General features: G+C 45.1%; 1 protein-coding gene across 1 annotated transcript in view; it reads right to left on the bottom strand.

The window, feature by feature from the left end:
• The window catches only part of LOC139403169 (relaxin receptor 2-like), a 171,763-nt gene that overhangs the window by 128,467 nt on the left and 18,296 nt on the right, over positions 1-25,000 (bottom strand). The window contains exons 2-5 of the mRNA XM_071146873.1: positions 13,017-13,166; positions 9,728-9,808; positions 8,809-8,914; positions 1,920-1,991 (exon numbers count right to left, since the gene is read on the bottom strand). Coding sequence (XP_071002974.1) covers positions 1,920-1,991; positions 8,809-8,914; positions 9,728-9,808; positions 13,017-13,166 — 409 coding nt within the window. The remainder of the gene's footprint in view (positions 1-1,919; positions 1,992-8,808; positions 8,915-9,727; positions 9,809-13,016; positions 13,167-25,000) is intronic.

The following is a 25,000-nucleotide window of genomic DNA, read 5'->3' as shown; positions in this document are numbered from 1 at the left end:
GAACCCACACCGGTACTTAGAACCCAACAGTAGGGCTGTTCCAGTACTTAGAACAATACAGCAGGGCTGTTCCGGTACTTAGAACCCTACAGCAGGGCTGTTCCAGTACTTAGAACCCTACAGTAGGGCTGTTCCAGTACTTAGAACCCACACCGGTACTTAGAACCCTACAGCAGGGCTGTTCCAGTACTTAGAACCCACACCGGTACTTAGAACCCTACAGCAGGGCTGTTCCGGTACTTAGAAACCTACAGCAGGGCTGTTCCAGTACTTAGAACCCACACCGGTACTTAGAACCCTACAGCAGGGCTGTTCCAGTACTTAGAACCCTACAGCAGGGCTGTTCCCGTACTTAGAACCCACACCGGTACTTAGAACCCTACATCAGGGCTGTTCCGGTACTTAGAACCCTACAGCAGGGCTGTTCCTACCCTAGCAGGGCTGTTCCGGTACTTAGAACCCTACAGCAGGGCTGTTCCGGTACTTAGAACCCTACAGCAGGGCTGTTCCGGTACTTAGAACCCTACAGCAGGGCTGTTCCGGTACTTAGAACCCTACAGCAGGGCTGTTCCGGTACTTAGAACCCTACAGCAGGGCTGTTCCGGTACCTAGAACCCTACAGCAGGGCTGTTCCGGTACCTAGAACCCTACAGCAGTGCTACTCAATTCCAGTTCTGGAGGGCCGGAAACATTTCTGGTTTGGGAAATTTGTACGGTTCTTCAAAGAACCATCCCATTCTTCAGAGACCCTAAAACGGTTCCCCTATGGCATCGCTCTCAATAACCTTATTTGGGGTGTTGGAATAAAATGTCTCTATTTTCAGCACTTAAGACCAATTCTACTTTCAGACGCTTTGTGGATGTAGGTCCTGGTCAAAGCACCTAAACGTTAAGGGGCTTTGACCGGTTCTGGACCGACCTTTCTGTGAACAGTGAACATTCTGGTTGTTCTGCGTCACATGCCACTCTCAGCCGTTAACTCTCTGCCGTCAACTCTCAGCCGTCAACTCTCAGCCGTCAACTCTCAGCCGTCAACTCTCAGCCGTCAACTCTCAGCCGTCAACTCTCTAGTGTTAACTCTCTGCCGTTAACTCTCTAGTGTTAACTCTCTGCTGTTAACTCTCAGCCGTCAACTCTCTAGTGTTAACTCTCTGCCGTTAACTCTCTAGTGTTAACTCTCTGCTGTTAACTCTCTGCCGTTAACTCTCTGCTGTTAACTCTCAGCCGTTAACTCTCTAGTGTTAACTCTCTAGTGTTAACTCTCTGCCGTTAACTCTCTGCCGTTAACTCTCTGCCGTTAACTCTCAGCTGAGATGCAGTATGTGAAATCTGACACCTCATTTGCATAGGGAGCGACACATCACATTTTCTGGCCTATCCAAACCAAGCATTGACTTCCTGTGCCTGTGAACCTCGTAGCTCCGCTTACAATACGGGATATGAGAAAGAGAGAGAGAGAGAGAGTTTAACGATCGCAGCTAAAAAGCAGTCTCATCTCGCTGTGACGTTCCCAGATGGATTTATAGAGCTCTCAACAGGAAAAGAAAAGAAAATCATTTGTAGAGTTGAAACAACTTTCTCTTGGGCACAAGAGGGACAACGTCACTTTTAGCTTAAAGCTGAAATTGTTACGAGTTAGCAGGCGTTTGATTGGCGACTCTAGTCTACTCTTGATTGGCGTTTTCTAGTGTTCACTATGTTTCGTAAGAATCACCAGTACAACAACTAGAATCTAGGATTCAATCCGACCAAGGTTGCCTGGTTACCCTGAAATATCTGGACTAGATTTTATCTCAGTAGGATAACAGTCTCAAACCCAGACATGTTTCTAATAAATCAAATCCTGTCGTAACCAGTCAAATCCAGTCCAGTCGTGTCCAGTCAAATCCAGTCTAGTCCAGTTTCATATTAGTACTCACAGTCTCTGCAGGTGTGCGTATTTGGAGAAGATGTTGTCAGACAAGCTCTTTATCTTGTTACTTTTCAGAGACCTGCAACAGGAACCAGACAACACTGTACTGTTACTATGGTTACACAGAACACCACACACACACACACACACACACACACACACACACACACACACACACACACACACACACACACACACACACACACACACACACACACACACACACACACACACACACACACACACACACACACACACACACACACACAGCGGGGTGATGACAAGCTAGAAGTAAAGCACAGACAGAGAGATAGCAGAGTACTTCAGATGTAGGATCTTAATTTGACCAGATTCTCACAGCAGTAAAATTATCCTGCAGCAACAGGAAATGTGAATAATTATGTGGATTATAAATAATGGACATTTTTGTAGGGGTTGATACATTTTTGTTTGTTTAAATCAAGTCTGACATTTTAAAGTTAAATTACAAACCGTAGAAGCCTTTTTAAACCTTGCATACACTACAACTTGCATTAATCACCAACAATTCTCTGTGTGAACAAATTATGATACTACATCTGTACACACTGCTGCCTGACTTCACATAGTAAACCATGTGCTCTCTCTTGGCAGGAAGAGGAGAGAGGAGAAGAGAGAATAATCAGTGAACGAGGGAAAGCCACTAATGAATGAGAGTAATAAACTATCAAACAATCTCTGTTTCATACTTTCTTTTGACTAATAACTCACTCTCTCACACACACACACACACACACACACACACACACACACACACACACGATGTGACTTAGACAGCATGTTATTTATAATCCATAAAACATACAGTACCAGTCAAAAGTTTGGACAAACCTACTCAGTCTGTTTTCCATTTTTTTTTCTTTTTTTTCTACATTGTAGTGAAGACACTAAAACTCTGAAATAAGACATCATGTAGTAACCAAAAAAAGTGTTAAACAAATATTTTATATTTGAGATTCTTCATAGTAGCCACCCATGATGACAGCTTTACACACTCTTTGCATTCTCTCAACCAGCTTCATGAGGTAGTCACCTGGAATGCTTTTAAGTTAACAGGTGTATCTTGTTAAAAATTAATTTGTGGAATTTATATCCTTCTTAATGCGTTTCAGCCAATCAGTTGTGTTGTGACAAGGTAGGGGTGGTATACAGAAGATAGTCCTATTTGGTAAAAGACCAAGTCCATATTATGTCAAGAACAGCTCAAATAAGCAAAGAGAAACGACAGTCCATCATTACTTTAAGACATGAAGGTCAGTCAATCAGGAAAATGTCAAGAACTTTGAAAGTTTCTTCATGTGTAGTTGCAAAGACCAAGCGCTATGATGAAACTGTCTCTCATGAGGACCGCCACAGGAAAGGAAGACCCAGAGTTACCTCTACTGCAGAGGATAAGTTCATTAGAGTTAACTGTCTCTCATGAGGACCGACACAGGAAAGGAAGACCCAGAGTTACCTCTGCTGCAGAGTTCAAGTTCATTAGCGTTAACTGCACCTCAGATTGCAGCCCAAATAAATGCTTCACAGAGTTCAAGTAACAAACACATCTCAACATCAACTGTTCAGAGGAGACTGCGTGAACCAGGCCTTCATGGTCGAATTGCTGCAAAGAAACCACACCAATAAGGAGAAGAGACTTGTTTGGGTCAAGAAACACGAGCACTGGACATTAGACCAATGAAAATCTGTCCTTTGGTCTGATGAGTCCAAATGTGAGATTTTTGGTTCTAACAGCCGTGTCTTTGTAAGACGCAAAGTAGGTGAACGGATGATCTTCGCATGTGTGGTTCCCACCATGAAGCATGGAGGAGGAGGTGGGATGGTGCTTAGCTGGTGACACTGTCAGTGAATTATTTACAATTCAAGGCACACTTAACCAGCATGGCCAACACAGGATTCTGCAGCGATACACCATCCCATCTGGTTTGCGCTTAGTGGGGACTATCATTTGTGTTTCAACAGGACAATGACCCAAAACACAACTCCAGGTCGTGTAAGGGCTATTTGACCAAGAAGGATAGTGATGGAGTGCTGCATCAGATGACCCCTGGCCTCCACAATCACCCAACCTCAAACCAATTGAGATGGTTTGAGTTGAGTTGGACTGCAGAGTGAAGGAAAAGCAGCCAACAAGTGCTCAGGATATGTGGGAACTCCTTCAAGATAATTCTTCATGCAGCTGGTTGAGAGAATGCCAAGAGTGTGCAAAGCTTTCATCAAGGCAATGGTGGCAACTTTGAAGAATCTCAAATATAAAATATATTTTGATTTGTTTAACATATTTTTGGTTACTACATGATTCCATATGTGTTTTGTCATAGTTTTGATGTCTTCACTATTATTCTACAATGCAAAAAAAAATGTTTTAAAAACGTTAATGAGTAAATGTTAAAAACTTTTGACTGGTTCTGTAAGTCCTCCAGGCCCTGGGTAGCTCTAGTTCTCCAGGCCCTGGGAAACTCTAGTCCTCTAGGTCCTGGGTAACTCTAGCCCACCAGGCCCTGGGTAGCTCTAGTTCTCCAGGCCCTGGGAAACTCTAGTCCTCTAGGCCCTGGGTAACTCTAGCCCACCAGGCCCTGGGTAACTCTAGTCCTCCAAGCCGTGGGTAGCTCTAGTCCTCCAGGCCCTGGGTAACTCTAGTCCTCCAGGCCCTGGGTCACTCTAGTCCTCCATGCCCTGGGTATTTCTAGTCCTCCAGGCCTTGGGCAAATATAGTCCCATGCCCTGGGTAATGCTAGTCCTCCAAGCCCTGGGTAACTCTAGTCCACCAAGCCCTGGGTATCTGTAGTCCTACAGGCCCTAGTTACCTCTAGTCCTCCAGGCCCTGGGTAACTCTTGTCTTCCAGGCCTTGGGTAACCTTAGTCCCATGCCCTGGGTAATGATAGTCCTCCAAGCCCTGGGTAACTCTAGTCCACCAAGCCCTGGGTATCTGTAGTCCTACAGGCCCTGGTTACCTCTAGTCCTCCAGGCCCTGGGTAACTCTTGTCTTCCAGGCCCTGTGTAATTCTAGTCCCATGCACTGGGTAACTCTAGTCCTCCACGCCCTGGGTAGCTCTAGTCCACAAGGCCCTGGGTAACACTAGTCCTCCAGGCCCTGGGTAACTCTAGTCCTCCAGGCCATGGGTATCTCTAGTCCTCCAAGCCCTGGGTAACTCTAGTCCTCCAAGCCCTGGGTGTCTCCAGTTCTCCAGGCCCTGGTTACCTCCAGTCCTCCAAGACCTGGGTAACTCTAGTCCTCCAAGCCCTGGGTAGCTTTAGTCCTCCAGGCCCTGAGTATCTCTAGTCCTCCAGGCCCTGGGTATCTCTTGTCCTCCAGGCCCTGGGTATCTCTAGTCTTCCAGGCCCTGGGTATCTCTAGTCCTCCAGGCCCTGGGTATCTGTAGTCATCCAGGCCCTGGGTATCTCTAGTCCTACAGGCCCTGGGTATCTCTAGTCCTCCAGGCCCTGGGTATCTCTATACCTCCAGGCCCTGGGTAACTCTAGTCCTCCAGGCCCTGGGTATCTCTAGTCCTCCAGGCCCTGGGTAACTCTAGTCCTCCAGGCCCTGGGTAGCTCTAGTCCACCAGGCCCTGGGGGTCTCTAGTCCTCCAGGCCCTGGGTAACTCTAGTCCTCAAGGCCCTGGGTAACTCTAGTCCCCCAGGCCCTGGGTAACTCTAGTCCTCCAGGCCCTGGGTAACTCTAGTCCCATGCCCTGGGTAACTCTAGTCCTCCAAGCCCTGTGTAACTCTAGTCCTCCACGCCCTGGGTATCTCTAGTCCTCCACTCCCTGGGTATCTCTAGTCCTCCATGCCTTGGGTAACTCTAGTCCTCCAGGCCTTGGGTAACTATAGTCCCATGCCCTGGGTAATGCTAGTCCTCCAAGTCCTGGGTAACTCTAGTCCTCCAAGCCCTGGGTATCTCTAGTCCTCCAGGCCCTGGTTACCTCCAGTCCTCCAGGCCCTGGTTAACTCTAGTCTTCCAGGCCCTGGTTAACTCTAGTCTTCCAGGGCCTGTGTAATTCTAGTCCCATGCCCTGGGTAACTCTAGTCCTCCAAGCCCTGGATAACTCTAGTCCTCCAGGCCCTGGGTAGCTTTAGTCCTCCAGGCCCTGCGTATCTCTAGTTCTCCAGGCCCTGGGTATCTCTAGTCCTCCAGGCCCTGGGTATCTCTAGTCCTCCAGGCCATGGGTATCTCTAGTCCTCCAGGCCCTGGGTATCTCTAGTCCTCCAGGCCATGGGTATCTGTAGTCATCCAGGCCCTGGGTATCTGTAGTCCTCCAGGCTCTGGGGATCTCTAGTCCTCCAGGCCCTGGGTATCTCTAGACCTCCAGGCCCTTGGTATCTCTAGACCTCCAGGCCCTGGGTATCTCTAGACCTCCAGGCCCTGGGTATCTCTAGACCTCCAGGCCCTGGGTATCTCTAGACCTCCAGGCCCTGGGTATCTATAGTCCTCCAGGCCCTGGGTATCTCTAGTCCTCCAGGCCCTGGGTATCTCTCGCCAGCAGCGTACCACCCTGCATCCCACTGCTGGCTTTCTTCTGAAGCTAAGAAGGGTTGGTCCTGGTTGGTCCCTGGATGGGAGACCAGCTGCTGCTGGAGTGGTGTTGGAGGGCCAGTAGGAGGTCTTATAAGATATCCCAATGCCCCAGGGCAGTGATTGGGGACATTGCCCTGTCTAGGGTGCCATCTTCCGGATGTGACGTTAAACGGGTGTCCTGACTCTCTGTGGTCACTAAAGAACCCATGCCACTTATCGTAAGAGTAGGGGTGTTAACGCCGGTGTCCTGGCTAAATTTACAATCTGGCCCTCATATGGTCACCGAATCATCCCCAGCTTACAATTGGCCCATTCCTTCTCTCCCCTTTAACTATTCCCCAGGTCATTACTGTATTTGAGAATGTATTCTCAGTCAACTTACTAGGTAAAATAAATAAAAAATCCAGGCCCTGGATAACTCTAGTCCCCTGGGCAATGCTGTCTACAGTCTTTCATTACACTCCATCTCATTTATCGATTTATGAGATGGATTGTGTTCCTTTCGAACCAATCAATGCCTTTGCATTTTACTTGCGATTTCAATTTCATTCTCTCTTTGAAAGTTAAAGAAACTGAATTTAGCGGAAACACGTTCAACAAATGATGGATTATAATGTAGCCTGTAAGGGACTCAAAAGCATTTTCAGGATCAAACCAAACACATCTCTAGTACTCTGGGACTGTAATGAAACACATACACATCTCTAGTACTCTGGGACTGTAATGAAACCAGACACACATCCTGTACACAGACACACATCCTGTACATACAGACACACATCCTGTAAAAACAGACACACATCCTGTACACAGACACACATCCTGTACACACAGACACACATCCTGTACATAAACAGACACACATCCTGTACACACAGACACACATCCTGTACATAAACAGACACACATCCTGTACATAAACAGACACACATCCTGTACATAAACAGACACACTGTGTCTGTGTTTGGTTGACTCTACTGCTGGGTTGTTTGGTTGACTCTACTGCTGGGTTGTTTGGTTGACTCTACTGCTGGGTTGTTTGGTTGACTCTACTGTTGGGTTGTTTGGTTGACTCTACTGCTGGGTTGTTTGGTTGACTCTACTGCTGGGTTGCAGGCATTGGGTCAGTTAGTTGGGTTGTTTTCTTTAAAAGCGTCTGTGTTATTGATGCTGGATGCTGGGTTATTGATGATGGGTTACTGATGCTGGGTTACTGAGATAAGGACCCGTCAGATCAGATCAGAAGACTGGAGGCGTAGTTTAGCAGGAGTCTGACTTTTTCAGATAGTTATTTTTAACCACCTGTGAGAATAAATGTCATTCCTGTTAATCTGTCCTGTTGTATAGTTATCACATGTTAAGGTTAAGGCGCATTGACATTTTTAAAGCTTCAATAATGCTTACTGAGGTGTATGAGTTCCCTAAAAGCCTATTTAAATCCTATTGTTGTCACGCCCTGATCCGTTTTCACCTGTCCTTTTCCCTAGTCTCAATTTTTCTTGTCCTCCTGATTTTTGACCTTTGCCTGTCCTGACCCTGTACCCGCCCACCTGACCACTGAGCCTGCAGGCCGTCCTGTACCTTTGCTCCACCTTCGGATTATCGACCCCTGCCTTGACCTGTCGTTTGCCCCTGTGGTTATAATAACCATTGTTACTTCACACAGTCTGCACTTGGGCCTTACCTTGATTCCTGATAATTGCTGGGATTCATGTTATTGTAATCAATAATATTATCAATAATATTACTAGTATAGAAGAACGTGTAAAATATTTTTTTGTGGGGAAACGTTTTATTCTGCACTATATGTAAGCTTAACACGATGAACAAGAATGGAATTTACTCTCACGGGTGGCCAATAAACTCTGTCTGAAAGCCACGCCTCTAATAAGCCATACCTCCAGAAAATAGATCAAGGAATATATTCATAAAGACCGAGCAGCTAGGTCAACCCAGTTTGAGAGTAAAAAAAATCTCCAATTGATGGTTAAATTAACCCATGTTTGGGTAATCCCAACAACCAAAATGTTGGGCTATTCACGCAACCCAACTGGCTGGGTAAAAATAACCCAAAATGTGGAATGTTCACTATTTAACCAGCGCTGGGTTGCCTAATAACCCAAATTGGGAGTACTCTCTCTCTCTCACACACACACACACACACACACACACACACACACACACACACACACACACACACACACACACACACACACACACACACACACACACACACACACACACACACACACACACACACACATACACACACACACACACACATCGCAGACACACACACACACCGCAGACAAACACACACACACGAAGAGAGATACTTACAGCCAGGTGACATTGGTGGAGACTTGAGGAACGTCATGTAGGTTGACTTCCACACACTCCAGTTCTGTCTTGATACAGTCACAATTCTCTGGGTACTGCTGCAAGTCTACACAAACATACACAGTTAATACACCTACACACACACACGCTGACACACAAACACACTGATACACAAACTGACACACACACACACACACACACACACACACACACACACACACACACACACACACACACACACACACACACACACATACACACACACACGATGACACACACACTGATGCACAAACTGACACACACACACACACACTGATGCACAAACTGACACACACACACACACACACACACACGATGACACACACACTGATGCACAAACTGACACACACACGCACACAAACACCAACACACGCTGACACACGCTGACACACGCTGACACACACACACACACACACACACACACACACACACACGCTGACACACACACTGATGCACAAACTGACACACACACACACAAACACCAACATACGCTGACACACGCTGACACACGTTGACACACACACACACACACACACACACACAGAGTCACAAACTGACACACAAGCACACACACTGACACACAAGCACACACACTGACACACTGACACAGACATGCACACACATTGACACAAACACACACACTGACAAACAAACACACACATTGACACACAAACACACACACTGACACAAACACACACACTGACACAAACACACACACTGACACAAACACACACTGACACAAACACACATACTGATACACACACACACATTGACACAAACACACACACTGACACAAGCACACACACTGATACAAACACACACACTGACACAAGCACACACACTGATACAAACATACACTGACACAAGCATACACACTGACAGCAGTCTTCTGGTGGTAAGCCCTGTGGTTCGACCTTTCTGACGGTTCGATCAAAGATGTCCGCCCATCCGCTGTTGTCCCCTACAGACACAAGGTAATATTATAGTCATAGTTGGAGCACGTTGACAGTGTCCGCATTAGGGCTGTGGCACCAAGTGTCATCAGCTGGCGATTGTCAAGCAAATAACTGTCGCTCTCACGGTAACTAACCGTTAATTAACATAAACACATTTATCATCTCCTGGCTTCCGCACAAGCAAGACCCTTTAAACATCCATGTAATATATTTGACCTTTATTTAACTAGGCAACTCAGTTAAGAACATATTCTTAGTTACAATGACGGCCTACCAGGGAACAGTGGGTTTAACTGCCTTGTTCAGGGACAGAACGACAGATCTTTACCATGTCAGCTCGGGATTTGATCTTGCAACCTTTCGGTTACTAGTCCAACGCTCTAACCAGTAGGCTACCTGCCGCCCCATAGCATACACATTCACAATAAATTCATTATTTATTATTTATTTTAGACAAAAGAAGCAACATATAAAGAAAATGTGGTCTATTTCAGAAGAACAGAATAACATCCTCTGAGTTGTCCTCATGTTAGGTCCTTATCTGGCTACATCATACGGCTGTGGGCTCCACTAGTTCATTTTAGCAGACAAGATTGGCTTAGAATTCCATGGCATTATTCTATATATATAGTATGAAGATAGATAGAATAGAACAAACCTGAATAAAAAAAAACGATTTGAGGGAGTGCGCACATGCGTCTATCCTGTGTTGAGGGGTTAACAAGGACACAGGTCATGTGTATTATTCAATAATCATGTAGATTATTAATGTGACTTTAGTTGTTCTACAAACGTTGGGTTATACGTTTAGATTTAATACAATGTAAGGATGCATGATGAGACTCTAATGATGATTTGGAAAAAGTCGCATGAGCTCTGCTTTGTTTTTTGCTGTACACACTACATCAGTCACTCATTCACAATTTGACAAGCACTTGATAATTGCCTCGAATTTCACGACAGGATCCCCTTTGTGTGGCCGTAATGCACCCTAAAATTCATGCCTTTTGCAGGTCGTTCTTCCCTTCTCCCTGAGTGCTGTGCCATCACGTGCTCCGGTCTTTCTCACAGGCTACAAGTGAAGACCAACACATCGGAGACGCAACTGCGCGTGTCCTTATCCAATTCTGAGGTGCATATTGGAGATATTGGAAGTACTGTCCACATTTACCAACATTATAAGTAGGCCTAACGAACAACAAAAGCACCTAGCCTATGTCAATCTACTATCCCCCAGAAGTACAAAGGTCGACCTATTCTATTCTGTGCGAGAAATAAATATTCCAAACAGTCTGGGATCCCAAAAGAAAAAACGTTTTTTTTATGCAATGTGCCTGATGCAACAGATCAAAATGTTTAGCTTAAAATGTTGATAAACTATTAGGCTGTTTCTTCACATTATAAGGGCAGCAATGCTAACACACGGCCTATAGGGCTATAAGCGTATTAGGCTATAAGCGTGAATGTTCCATTAGCGGAGAACACCATTATTGAAAGTGAACACAAATGTGATCATGCATGTAATGCTTTTATTATAAAGGTGCATTTTTTTTATGGTGAAAATTATCTTCCCCAAACTTGAAAGTCACACCCTGCTTATATATGCCAGTTAGGATTTACACCCCTGCAGAGCGAATAAGTCTGCTTAATTTTAAGAAGTTATTTGGCCACTTTAGTTGTGATACAAACCTTATAGGCCTATGGGCCAGGATACATGAGGTGTGCGAGTATGATTAAAACATTTTTAAAAAAAGGCAGGACACTTTCCCCATGGTTTATTTTCATGCCAGCCAGGTAGACTATACTCCTGTTGTAAAGAGAAACAAGGTACTTAACATTTGGAAAGTTGAGAAATAAATATAGTAGACCTAGCATATAGAAAGTTTATCCTCCTATTTTTAGTAGAGGTCATCACTGTTCTCTTTTCTCGTACAATTGCACAGCCTATAGAAATGTTGCGCAACCTGAACTCGTGGGCTCTCACGAAGTGTTTGATTAGATTTTCAAACACATTTGCATTGATGTCAGATTGGACAACGGAGTGCTGAGTACCAGGCAGTTAGCAAGTTTGGTAGGCTGCTAAATGACCATCAGCAGCATCAGTGCTTGGAGAAACCTAATTATCCTGCCTTCATGACTCGTGACTGAAGGTGTGGCGGTAATATGGTCGCCTCAACAGCCATAGTCCGGATACACAGTATATATACAGTACTTGCGTCCTAAATAGTAGAATAAGTCAAATGTTTTATATTTAGATATGAAATGTAAAAACATGTAGTAGGATACTTCTGCTCTTCATCCAGAATATTCTGCACACGTGTCCTTCTCAGACACCTGGAACTCTATCTATCTGGTACCTTCTACATCTGTTGATCTGGAGATCTACCAGTCCAAGCCCCTCTATTGCCTTCTGGTACCTTCTACATCTGTTGATCTGGAGATCTACCAGTCCAAACCCCTCTATTGCCTTCTGGTACCTTCTACATCTGTTGATCTGGAGATCTACCAGTCCAAGCCCCTCTATTGCCTTCTGGTACCTCCTACATCTGTTGATCTGGAGATCTACCAGTCCAAGCCCCTCTATTGCCTTCTGATACCTCCTACATCTGTTGATCTGGAGATCTACCGGTCCAAGCCCCTCTATTGCCTTCTGGTACCTCCTACATCTGTTGATCTGGAGATCTACCGGTCCAAGCCCCTCTATTGCCTTCTGGTACCTCCTACATCTGTTGATCTGGAGATCTACCAGTCCAAGCCCCTCTATTGCCTTCTGGTACCTCCTACATCAGGGTTGATCTGGAGCGCCAAACCCCTAACCTAACACAGCTGATTCAATTAGTTAAATGAGCAACTAAATCAAAATTAACAACTTCTATGGTTGAAATGAGCCAGAGACATGAAATTAAATGAGTCAGAAACATTTATTCTAGTGTCAAAATTAAAAAACAAAGTATAAAAAAATAGGATAATTAAGTCTCATCCAAAACGGACATGTGCGAAAATATTAGGGAAAAATGGTACGTCATGGAACGAAGGGTACGTAACACACACACACGCACACACACACACACACACACACACACACACACACACACACACACACACACACACACACACACACACACACACACACACACACACACACACACACACACACTCTCTTTCTCTCTCTGTCTCTCTCCTCCTCCTCCTCTTCCTCTCTCCCTCTCTCACCACAGTTTTCCTCGTCGGCTCCATTGGGGCAGTCTCTGTGTCCATCACACTGCAGAGCTTGGTGCAGACACACCGTCACGTTACCACAGGGGAATTGCCCCAGAGGACAACTGCTCTCTACTGCCGTCCTGCTGGACACCATCGCTGCAGCTGGAGGAGAGGGGGGGGGGGGAGGCATTATAAGGACATTTAAATATACGGTAATGATATACTTTGACTTCATAGCCAATACACATTTATTTACACATCTATAAACATTTCGTTATCGTGTTATAACAGGTCCCAACCGCACCGTTTAAGGTTGGCTAAATATATCCATATGAGAGCGTTTCACGTCACGCTGCGCAAGAGCTCATATTTAGTTAACTTATTAATAGACGCATAATTACAATGACAGCGTAGTGTCATCATTATGGCTGTTCTCAAAAGAGTGTGCTTCTGCCATACCACTGTTAGTAGATTAAGGGAAGAAATGAACATTTACCACTGTTAATGATTATGCCAAAAGGTAGATAACAGATACAAACATGAATGAAAGAAAATAACATGTGTTTACTGTGATGATCTCAACACTAACTCCCGATTTAAAGACTATTGTTTCCGTATTAGCAGATAAGGGAGTACTTTTTTTAAATTCCCCTTTGTGCATTCCATTCAACAGCAGTGCTATAAACAACCTATTACAACAACAACAACAACAACAACAGCTAAATGTAGAATCACCTCATAATAATAGTGAAAAGCTCTACTAAAGTGGTGTTTTTTACGATCATCTCATGGGTTTAAGCTCCAGAACATCCTGTAACTGCCTAGAGATTAGAAGGTTTATAACAAACACCTCCCTCCACTCACATCTCCCGGCAGGAGAACAGTCTGGGGTGGGAAGAAGGGAGGGAGGGATGAAGAGGAGAGGGATGGATGAAGAGGAGACATCACATCTCCCGGCAGGAGAACTGTCTGATCCTGCCACTCTACTGACTAACGAGGGAGGGAGGTGGGAGAGAGGAGGGAGGGAGGGAGGTGGGAGAGAGGAGGGAGGGAGGGAGGGGGGTTGGAGGGAGGGAGTGAGGGAGGGAGGGAGGGATGAAGAGGAGAGGGATGGATGAAGAGGAGACATCACATCTCCCGGCAGGAGAACTGTCTGATCCTGCCACTCTACTGACTAACGAGGGAGGGAGGTGGGAGAGATGAGGGAGGGAGGGAGGTGGGAGAGAGGAGGGAGGGAGGGAGGGGGGTTGGAGGGAGGGAGTGAGGGAGGGAGGGAGGGTGCTAGGGAGGGAGGGAGGGAGGGAGGGAGGGAGGGAGGGAGGGAGGGAGGGAGGGAGGGAGGGAGGGAGGGATGAAGAGGAGAGGGATGGATGAAGAGGATACATCACATCTCCCGGCAGGAGAACTGTCTGATCCTGCCACTCTACTGACTAACGAGGGAGGGAGGTGGGAGAGAGGAGGGAGGGAGGGAGGGAGGGAGGGAGGGAGGGAGGGAGGGAGGGAGGGAGGGAGGGAGGGAGGGGCCAGTCCAGGAATCTAGTTTCAGACCAGTATGTAGGGGATCTAGTTTCAGACCCGTATGTAGGGGATCTAGTTCCAGACCAGTTTGTAAAGGATCTAGTTTCAGACCAGTATGTAGGGGATCTAGTTTCAGACCAGTATGTTGAGGATCTAGTTTCAGACCAGTATGTAGTGGGATCTAGTTTCAGACCAGTTTGTAAAGGATCTAGTTTCAGACCAGTATGTTGAGGATCTAGTTTCAGACCAGTATGTAAGAGAACTAGTTTCAGACCAGTATGTAGAGAATCTAGTTTCAGACCAGTATGTTGAGGATCTAGTTTCAGACCAGTATGTAAGAGAACTAGTTTCAGACCAGTATGTTGTGGGATCTAGTTTCAGACCAGTTTGTAAAGGATCTAGTTTCAGACCAGTTTGTAAAGGATCTAGTTTCAGACCAGTATGTTGAGGATCTAGTTTCAGACCAGTATGTAAGAGAACTAGTTTCAGACCAGTATGTAGTGGGATCTAGTTTCAGACCAGTTTGTAAAGGATATAGTTTCAGACCAGTATGTTGAGGATCTAGTTTCAGACCCGTATGTAAGAGAACTAGTTTCAGACCAGTATGTAGTGGGATCTAGTTTCAGACCAGTATGTAGGGGATCTAGTTTCAGACCAGTATGTAAGAGAACTAGTTTCAGACCAGTATGTAGGGGATCTAGTTTCAGACCAGTATGTAAGAGATTTAGTTTCAGACCAGTATGTCAGAGAACTAGTTTCAGACCAGTATGTAAGAGATCTAATTTCAGACCAGTATGTAGGGGATCTAGTTTCAGACCAGTATGTAAGAGATTTAGTTTCAGACCAGTATGTCAGAGAACTAGTTTCAGACCAGTATGTAAGAGATCTAATTTCAGACCAGTATGTAGGGGATCTAGTTTGAGACCAGTACGTAGGGGATCTAGTTTCAGACCAGTATGTAAGAGAACCAGTTCCAGACCAGTATGTCAGAGAACTAGTTTCAGACCAGTATGTAGTGGGATCTAGTTTCAGACCAGTATGTTGAGGATCTAGTTTCAGACCAGTATGTAAGAGAACTAGTTTCAGACCAGTATGTAGAGAATCTAGTTTCAGACCAGTATGTTGAGGATCTAGTTTCAGACCAGTATGTTGTAGGGGATTTAATTTCAGACCCGTATGTAAGAGAACTAGTTTCAGACCAGTATGTAGTGGGATCTAGTTTCAGACCAGTTTGTAAAGGATCTAGTTTCAGACCAGTATGTTGAGGATCTAGTTTCAGACCAGTATGTAAGAGAACTAGTTTCAGACCAGTATGTAGTGGGATCTAGTTTCAGACCAGTTTGTAAAGGATCTAGTTTCAGACCAGTATGTTGAGGATCTAGTTTCAGACCCGTATGTAAGAGAACTAGTTTCAGACCAGTATGTAGTGGGATCTAGTTTCAGACCAGTTTGTAAAGGATTTAATTTCAGACCAGTATGTAAGAGAACTAGTTTCAGACCAGTATGTAAGAGAACTAGTTTCAGACCAGTATGTCAGAGATTTAGTTTCAGACCAGTATGTCAGAGAACTAGTTTCAGACCAGTATGTAAGAGATCTAATTTCAGACCAGTATGTAGGGGATCTAGTTTCAGACCAGTATGTAAGAGATTTAGTTTCAGACCAGTATGTCAGAGAACTAGTTTCAGACCAGTATGTAAGAGATCTAATTTCAGACCAGTATGTAGGGGATCTAGTTTGAGACCAGTACGTAGGGGATCTAGTTTCAGACCAGTATGTAAGAGAACCAGTTCCAGACCAGTATGTCAGAGAACTAGTTTCAGACCAGTATGTAGTGGGATCTAGTTTCAGACCAGTATGTAAGAGATTTAGTTTCAGACCAGTATGTCAGAGAACTAGTTTCAGACCAGTATGTAAGAGATCTAATTTCAGACCAGTATGTAGGGGATCTAGTTTCAGACCAGTATGTAAGAGATTTAGTTTCAGACCAGTATGTCAGAGAACTAGTTTCAGACCAGTATGTAAGAGATCTAATTTCAGACCAGTATGTAGGGGATCTAGTTTGAGACCAGTACGTAGGGGATCTAGTTTCAGACCAGTATGTAAGAGAACCAGTTCCAGACCAGTATGTCAGAGAACTAGTTTCAGACCAGTATGTAGTGGGATCTAGTTTCAGACCAGTACGTAGGGGATCTAGTTTCAGACCAGTATGTAAGAGAACCAGTTCCAGACCAGTATGTAGGGGATCTAGTTTGAGACCAGTATGTAGGGGATCTAGTTTGAGACCAGTATGTAGGGGATCTAGTTTCAGACCAGTATGTAGGGGATCTAGTTTCAGACCAGTATGTAGGGGATCTAGTTTCAGACCAGTATGTAGGGGATCTAGTTTCAGGCCAGTTTGTAGTGGGATTTAGTTTCAGGCCTTTCTCTTACAGCTGTTACAATAGGTTAGGTTGCAACAGACCCTGACTCGGTCCTTCTCAGCGTTGTGAGGTATCATTTGAGAGGCAGTGTTACCTTACATTCCTAACACCCAGCTATGTCTTGTCATAGTTCCTCCCTAGTCAGTGAGCTCTCTGTATTCAATTCTATTCAATTCAATTCAATTCAAGGTGCTTTATTGGCATAGTTCCTCCCTAGTCAGTGAGCTCTCTGTATTCTATTCAATTCAATTCAATTCAATTCAAGGTGCTTTATTGTCATGGGAAACATATGTAAACATTGTTATAGAAAGTGAAATAGATAAATAAACAAAAGTGAAATAAACAATAAAAATTAACAGTCAACAGAAGTTTCAAAATAATAAAGACATTACAAATGTCATATTACGTCTATATACAATGTTGTAATGATGTGCAAATAGGTAAATACAAAAGGGAAAGTAAATTAGCATAAATATGGGTTGTATTTACAATGGTGTTTGTTCTTCACTGGTTGCCCTTTTCTTGTGGCAACAGGTCACAAATTTTGCAGCTGTGATGGCACACTGTGGTATTTCACCCAGTAGATATGAGAGTTTATCAAAATTGCGTTTGTTTTCAAAATTCCTTGGTCTGTGTAATCTGAGGGCAACATGGGCGTCAGGCCCCCAGCACTGCACACTCCTGCCAACATTTACGTACACCTGCCAACATCATTACGTACAACTGCCAACATCATTACGTAAACCTGCCAACATCATTAGGTACACCTGCCAACATCATTACGTAAACCTGCCAACGTCATTACGTACACCTGCCAACATCATTACGTACACCTGCCAACATCATTACGTACACCTGCCAACATCATTACGTACACCTGCCAACATCATTATGTACACCTGCCAACATCATTTCGTACACCTGCCAACGTCATTATGTACACCTGGCAACATCATTACATTCACCTGCCAACATCATTACATACACCTTCCAACATCATTACGTACACCTGTCAACATCATTACGTACACCTGCCAACATCATTACGCACACCTGCCAACATCATTACGTACACCTTCCAACATCATTACACACGCCTGCCAACATCATTACGCACACCTGCCAACATCATTACGTACACCTTCCAACATCCTTACACACGCCTGCCAACATCATTACGTACACCTTCCAACATCATTACACACGCCTGCCAACATCATTACACACTCCTGCCAACATCATTACGTACACCTGCCAACATCATTACGTACTCCTGCCAACATCATTACGTACACCTGCCAACATCATTAAGTACACCTGCCAACATCATTACATACACCTGCCAACATCATTACATACACCTGCCAACATCATTACGTACACCTGCCAACATCATTACGTACACCTGACAACATCATTACGTACACCTGCCAACATCATTACGTACGCCTGCCCGATTTCAGGCTGTATCACAACCGGCCGTGATTGGGAGTACCAAGGGCAGTCATTGTAAATAAGAATTTGTTCTTAACGGACTTGCCTAGTTAAATAAAGGTTAAATAAAGGTTACTTAAAGGTTAAATAAAGGTTAAATAAAGGTTACATAAAGGTTAAATAAAGGTTAAATAAAGGTTAAATAAAGGTTAAATAAACGTTTACATAAAGGTTAAATAAAGGTTAAATAAATGTTACATCATTTTTATCACAGCCTGATGTATATTAATATACCGGAAATCTATCCTGAAGCATCTATTCCTCATCCTCTATGTCACTCTCCCATTCTCCATCTCTCTCTTCCTCTCCCTCTCTCTCTCTCCATCTCTCTCCCTCCTCTTTCTTCCTCTACCATTCTCCATCTCTCTCACTCTCCCTCTCTCTCCCTCCTCTTTCTTCCTCTCCCATTCTCCATCTCTCTCTTCCTCTCCCTCTCCCACTCAACATCTCTCTCTCCCTCTCCCATCTCTCTCACTCTCCCATTCTCCATCTCTCTCTTCCCTTCTCCATCTCTCTCTCTCCAATTCTCCATCTCTCTCTCCCTCTCTAAATATCAATCTCTCTCTTCCTCCCATTCTCCATCTCTCTCCCATTCTCCATCTTGCTCTCCCATTCTCCATCTCACTCATTCTTAATCTCTCGCTCTCCCATTCTCAATTTCTTTCTCCCTCTCCCAATCTCCATCTCTCTCTCCCTCTCCCATTCTCCATATCTCTCTCCCTCTCCCATTCACCATCTCTCTCTCCCTCTCCCATTCTCCATCTCTCTCTCCCTCTCCCATTCTCAATCTCTACCTCCTTCTCCCATTCTTCATCTCTCTCTCCCATTCTCCATCTATTTGTCCCTCTCTCACTTTCCATCTGCCTTTCACTCTGTCTGTCTCTCTCTCTCCCTCTCTCTTTCAGAGCTTTATTTCTTTAACAGCCATACTCTCTATCCTGAAATATCTCTTCCTCTCTATTTCCAGCAGCATACTGCCCTCAATCCCACTGCTGGCGTGCCTCTGAAGCTAAGCAGGGTTGGTCCCTGGATGGGAGACCAGATGCTGCTGGAAGTGGTGTTGTAAAGAAAAAGATCCCATTGCCCTGTGTAAGGTGCTGTCTTTTGGGTGGGATGTTAAACAAGTGTCCTGACTCTCTGTGGTCACTAAAGATCCCATGGCACTTATGGTAAGAGTAGGGGGTGTTAACCCTGGTGTCCTGGCTACATCTAAACAATGTCACTTTTACATGTTTACTTAGCCTACATTACTCATCTCATATGTACATACTGTACTCTATATCATCTACTGCATCTTGCCTATGCTGTTCTATACCATCACTCATTCAAATATTTTTTTATGTACATATTCTTTCTGTGTGTGTATAAGGTAGTAGTTGTGGAATTGTTAGGTTGTTACATATTACTGCATTGTCGGAACTAGAAGCACAAGCATTTCGCTAAACTCGCATTAACATCTGCTAACCATGAGACTGTGACAAATAAAATTTGATTTGAATTCCCAATCTGGTCCTCATACCATAATGGCCACCTAATCATCCCCCAGCTTCCAATTGGCTCATTAATCTCCTCTCCCCTGTAACTATTCCACAGGTTGTTATGAGAATGTGTTCTCAGTCAAATGAACTGGTAAAATATTTGTTAAATACATCTCAACCCCTCTCTCCTTGCCTCACACACACTGCGTCCCTCTATGTCTTAAGATGTTGTTTTTGTCCTGTGAAGAATGGCCATTAATCTTCCCATTTCAAAGATGTTGCAGTTTCAGCTTTCCGCTACTGCCTGTCAAGGCTCTATTTTAACCACATTTACCCAATGGTGAATCTGGCGCTGGCGCTATAGGTTCTGCGGTGTGTCACAAATATTGTTGCTATTTTCAGTTAGGAGCACATTATGACCTGTCAACACCTTTAATGGTTGGTATGATGAGCTCTTGGCCACTCACTGGCCAGTCAATGCCTTTCATGGTAGGTGTGTTGCGCTCTTGGCCACTCAGTGGCCAGTCAATGCCTTTCATGATAGGTATGACGAGGGCTTGGCCCCTCGCTGACCAGGCAACACGTTTCATGGTAGGTATGACGAGGGCTTGGCCCCTCGCTGACCAGGCAACACATTTCATGGTAGGTATGACGAGGGCTTGGCCACTCGCTGACCAGGCAACACATTTCATGGTAGGTATGACGAGGGCTTGGCCCCTCGCTGACCAGTCAACACATTTCATGGTAGGTATGACGAGGGCTTGGCCACTCGCTGACCAGGCAACACGTTTCATGGTAGGTTTGACTAGGGCTTGACCCCTCGCTGACCAGTCAACATGTCTCATGGTAGGTATGATGAGAGCTTGGCCACTCGCTGACCAGTCAACACGTTTCATGGTAGGTGTAACAATTAATTCAACACGTTTCATGGTAGGTATGACGAGGGCTTGGCCCCTCGCTCACTAGGCAACATGTTTCATGGTAGGTATGACGAGGGCTTGGCCCCTCGCTGACCAGGCAACACATATCATGGTAGGTATGACGAGGGCTTGGCCCCTCGCTGACCAAACAACACGTTTCATGGTAGGTATGACGAGGGCTTGGCCCCTCGCTGACCAGGCAACACGTTTCATGGTAGGTATGATGAGGGCTTGGCCCCTCGCTGACCAGGCAACACGTTTCATGGTAGGTATGACGAGGGCTTGGCCCCTCGCTGAACAGTCAACACGTTTCATGGTAGGTATGACGAGGGCTTGGCCACTCGCTGACCAGGCAACACATTTCATGGTAGGTATGACGAGGGATAGGCCCCTCGCTGACCAGGCAACATGTTTCATGGTAGGTATGACGAGGGCCTTGCCCCTCGCTGACCAGTCAACACGTTTCATGGTAGGTATGATGAGGGCTTGACCCCTCGCTGACCAGTCAACATGTTTCATGGTAGGTATGATGAGGACTTTGCCCCTCGCTGACTAGTCAACTCGTTTCATGGTAGGTGTAACGATTCATTCAACACGTTTCATGGTAGGTATGACGAGGGCTTGGCCCCTCGCTGACCAGTCAATGCCTTTCATGGTAGGTATGATGAGGGCTTGGCCCCTCGCTGAACAGTCAACACATTTCATGGTAGGTATGACGAGGGCTTGGCCCCTCGCTGACCAGGCAACACGTTTCATGGTAGGTGTGACTAGGGCTTGGCCCCTCGCTGACCAGGCAACACGTTTCATGGTAGGTATGACGATTCAGTCAACACATTTCATGGTAGGTGTGACGAGGGCTTGGCCCCTCGCTGACCAGGCAACCCGTTTCATGGTAGGTATGACGAGGGCTTGGCTCACCAGGCAACGCGTTTCATGTCTACCTACTGCATGCGGTCTCCAGTTCTGTAGGTTATTGACAGTCTGATGCTGATCAACTCTAATTGAGGGAATATCCTTGCATTAGTCCACTGTGAATTCATGTTACAGTCAATTAGATTACATCGGTGACTGTAACGAGTATAACAAAATGTAAAAAATATATTCAAAAAATGTAAACAGACATTGAGTGTTTTGCTCAGTACGTTTTGGATCGTTGTCAGTCAACGTTGTTGAAATTGGAGTTTAGTCAGACACGCGTCGCACTTCTCCACGTTGATCAATACTACCCTCCTGTGAATGGGACTGTATGTGTGAGCTACGTTGTCAATAAGCCAGATATGGCCCAGGCCTACCTGACACGATCGTTGTAATGAGTGGATCAAGACGCAGCCTGGTATGTTTCCTTCCTTTTATTTGGAAGAGAAACTTAAAGAACAAAAACAATAAAAACGAAAGGTGCCTCTCAGAGTAGTGCTCGCAGGCAACTCTTCCTAGACTAGATCCTCACAAAGCACAGTGGGGAAAATGGCTGCCTAAATATGATCCCCAATCAGAGACAACGATAAACAGCTGCCTCTGATTGGGGAAACATATCAGGCCAACACATAGAAATAAACAACCTAGATGACCCACCCTTAGTCACACCCCAACGTAGAGAATGAAAAGGATCTCTATGGTCAGGGTCTTATTGGACTGACTCATTAATACGGCCTTATTGGACTGACTCATTAATACGGCCTTATTGGACTGACTCATTAATACGGCCTTATTGGACTGACTCATTAATACAGCCTTATTGGACTGACTCATTAATACAGCCTTATTGGACTGACTCATTAATACAGCCTTATTGGACTGACTCATTAATACGGCCTTATTGGACTGACTCATTAATACGGCCTTATTGGACTGACTCATTTGAATATGTTTGGAGGAGCGTTTCTTACTGGATAAGAGGTGGTCTTTGAAAACGGGAATGGATACAAGCCGGATGGCACTGCAGGTAGGCCTGTGTGAATTGTGAATAATGCAAAAGCATTGTGCCAAAAACCTCACGAGTAGATTATATAGAAACCTGTTATAGATTGGCTCCTGGCTAATGCATGGCCAAGATAAGGAAGAAACCAGAACACATTGCTGTTGAACCAGCTGTCAATTATAGTAGGGCAGATTACCGAGGACTTGTTTTGTTACTCAAATTAATCAGAAAACAAACTGCTACAAGAAAAACAACAGAAACTTTTCTAAATACGAGAATACGATTTTACATGGAGGGTGTTTTACATAGAGGGGGTTTATATGGAGGGTGTTTTACGTAGAGGGGGTTTATATGGAGGGTGTTTTACATAGAGGGGGTTTATATGGAGGGTGTTTTACGTAGAGGGGGTTTATATGGAGGGGGTTTATATGGAGGGGGTTTAACATGGAGGTGGTTTATATGGAGGGGGTTTATATGGAGGGGGTTTATATGGATGGGTTTATATGGAGGGGTTTATATGGAGGGGTTTATATGGAGGGAGTTTATATGGAGGGGGTTTATATGGAGGGGGTTTATATGAAGGGGGTTTATATGGAGAGGGTTTATATGGAGGGGGATTATATGGAGGAGTTTATATGGAGGGGTTTATATGGAGGGGTTTATATGGAAGGAGTTTATATGGAGGGGGTTTATATGGAAGGGGTTTATATGGAGGCGGTTTTTATGGAGGGGTTTATATGGAGGGGTTTATATGGAGGGGGATTATATGGAGGGGGTTTATATGGAGGGGGCTAATATGGAGGGGGTTTATATGGAGGGGGTTTATATGGAGGGGTTTTTAAATGGAGGGGGGTTTTATGGAGGGGGTTTATATGGAGGGGTTTAACATGGAGGGGGTTTATATGGAGGGGGTTTATATGGAGGGGTTTATATGCTAGGGGTTTATATGGAGGGGGCTTATATGGCGGGGGTTTATATGGAGGGGGTTTATATGGAGGGGGTTTATACGGTGGGGGTTTATATGGAGGGGGTTTATATGGAGGGGGTTTATATGGAGGGGTTTATATGGGGAGGGGGTTTATATGGAGGGGGTTTACATGGAGGGGGTTTATATGGAATGGGTTTATATGGGGAGGGGGTTTATATGGGGAGGGGGTTTATATGGAAAGGGTTTACATGGAGGGGGTTTATATGGAGGGGGTTTAGATGGAGGGGGTTAACATGGGGGGGTTTATATGGAGGGGGTTTATATGGAGGGGGTTTACATGGAGGGGGTTTATATGGAGGGGTTTTTAAATAGAGGGGTTTTTAAATGGAGGGGTTTTTTATGGAGGGGGTTTATATGGAGGGGTTTAACATGGAGGGGGTTTATATGGAGGGGGTTTATATGGAGGGGTTTATATGGAGGGGGTTTATTTGGAGGGGTTTATTTGGCAGGGGTTTATGTGGAGGGGGCTTATATGGCGGGGGTTTATATGGAGGGGGTTTATATGGAGGGGGTTTATATGGAGGGGGTTTAGATGGTGGGGGTTTATATGGAGGGGGTTTATATGGAGGGGGTTTATATGGAGGGGTTTAAATGGGGAGGGGGTTTATATGGGGAGGGGGTTTATATGGAGGGGGTTTACATGGAGGGGGTTTATATGGAGGGGGTTTATATGGAGGGGTTTATATGGGGAGGGGTTTATATGGGGAGGGGGTTTATATGGAGGGGGTTTACATGGAGGGGGTTTATATGGCGGGGGTTTATATGGAAGGGGTTTATATGGGGAGGGGGTTTATATGGGGAGGGGGTTTATATGGAGGGGGTTTACATGGAGGGGGTTTACATGGAGGGGGTTTATATGGAGGGGGTTTACATGGAGGGGGTTTATATGGAGGGGGTTTATATGGAGGGGGTTTACATGGCGGGGGTTTATATGGAGGGGATTTATATGGGTGGGTTTATATGGAGGGGGTTTACATGGAGGGGGTTTATATGGAAGGGGTTTATATGGAAGGGGTTTAACATGGAGGGGGTTTAACATGGAGGGGGTTTATATGGAGGGGTTTATATGGAGGGGATTTATATGGAGGGGGTTTAACATGGAGGGGTTTATATGGAGGGGGTTTATATGGAGGGGGTTTACATTGAGGGGGTTTGTATGGAGGGGGTTTAACATGGAGGGGATTTATATGGAGGGGGTTTAACATGGAGGCGATTTTTTTATGGAGGGGGTTTACATGGCGGGGGTTTATATGGCGGGG

The sequence above is a fragment of the Oncorhynchus clarkii genome, unplaced genomic scaffold (genome assembly GCF_045791955.1).
Source record: "Oncorhynchus clarkii lewisi isolate Uvic-CL-2024 unplaced genomic scaffold, UVic_Ocla_1.0 unplaced_contig_9054_pilon_pilon, whole genome shotgun sequence".
Taxonomy (NCBI): domain Eukaryota; kingdom Metazoa; phylum Chordata; class Actinopteri; order Salmoniformes; family Salmonidae; genus Oncorhynchus; species Oncorhynchus clarkii.
The sequence above is the reverse complement of the archived record's forward strand: the minus strand, read 5'-3'. Positions and strand labels throughout refer to the sequence as shown.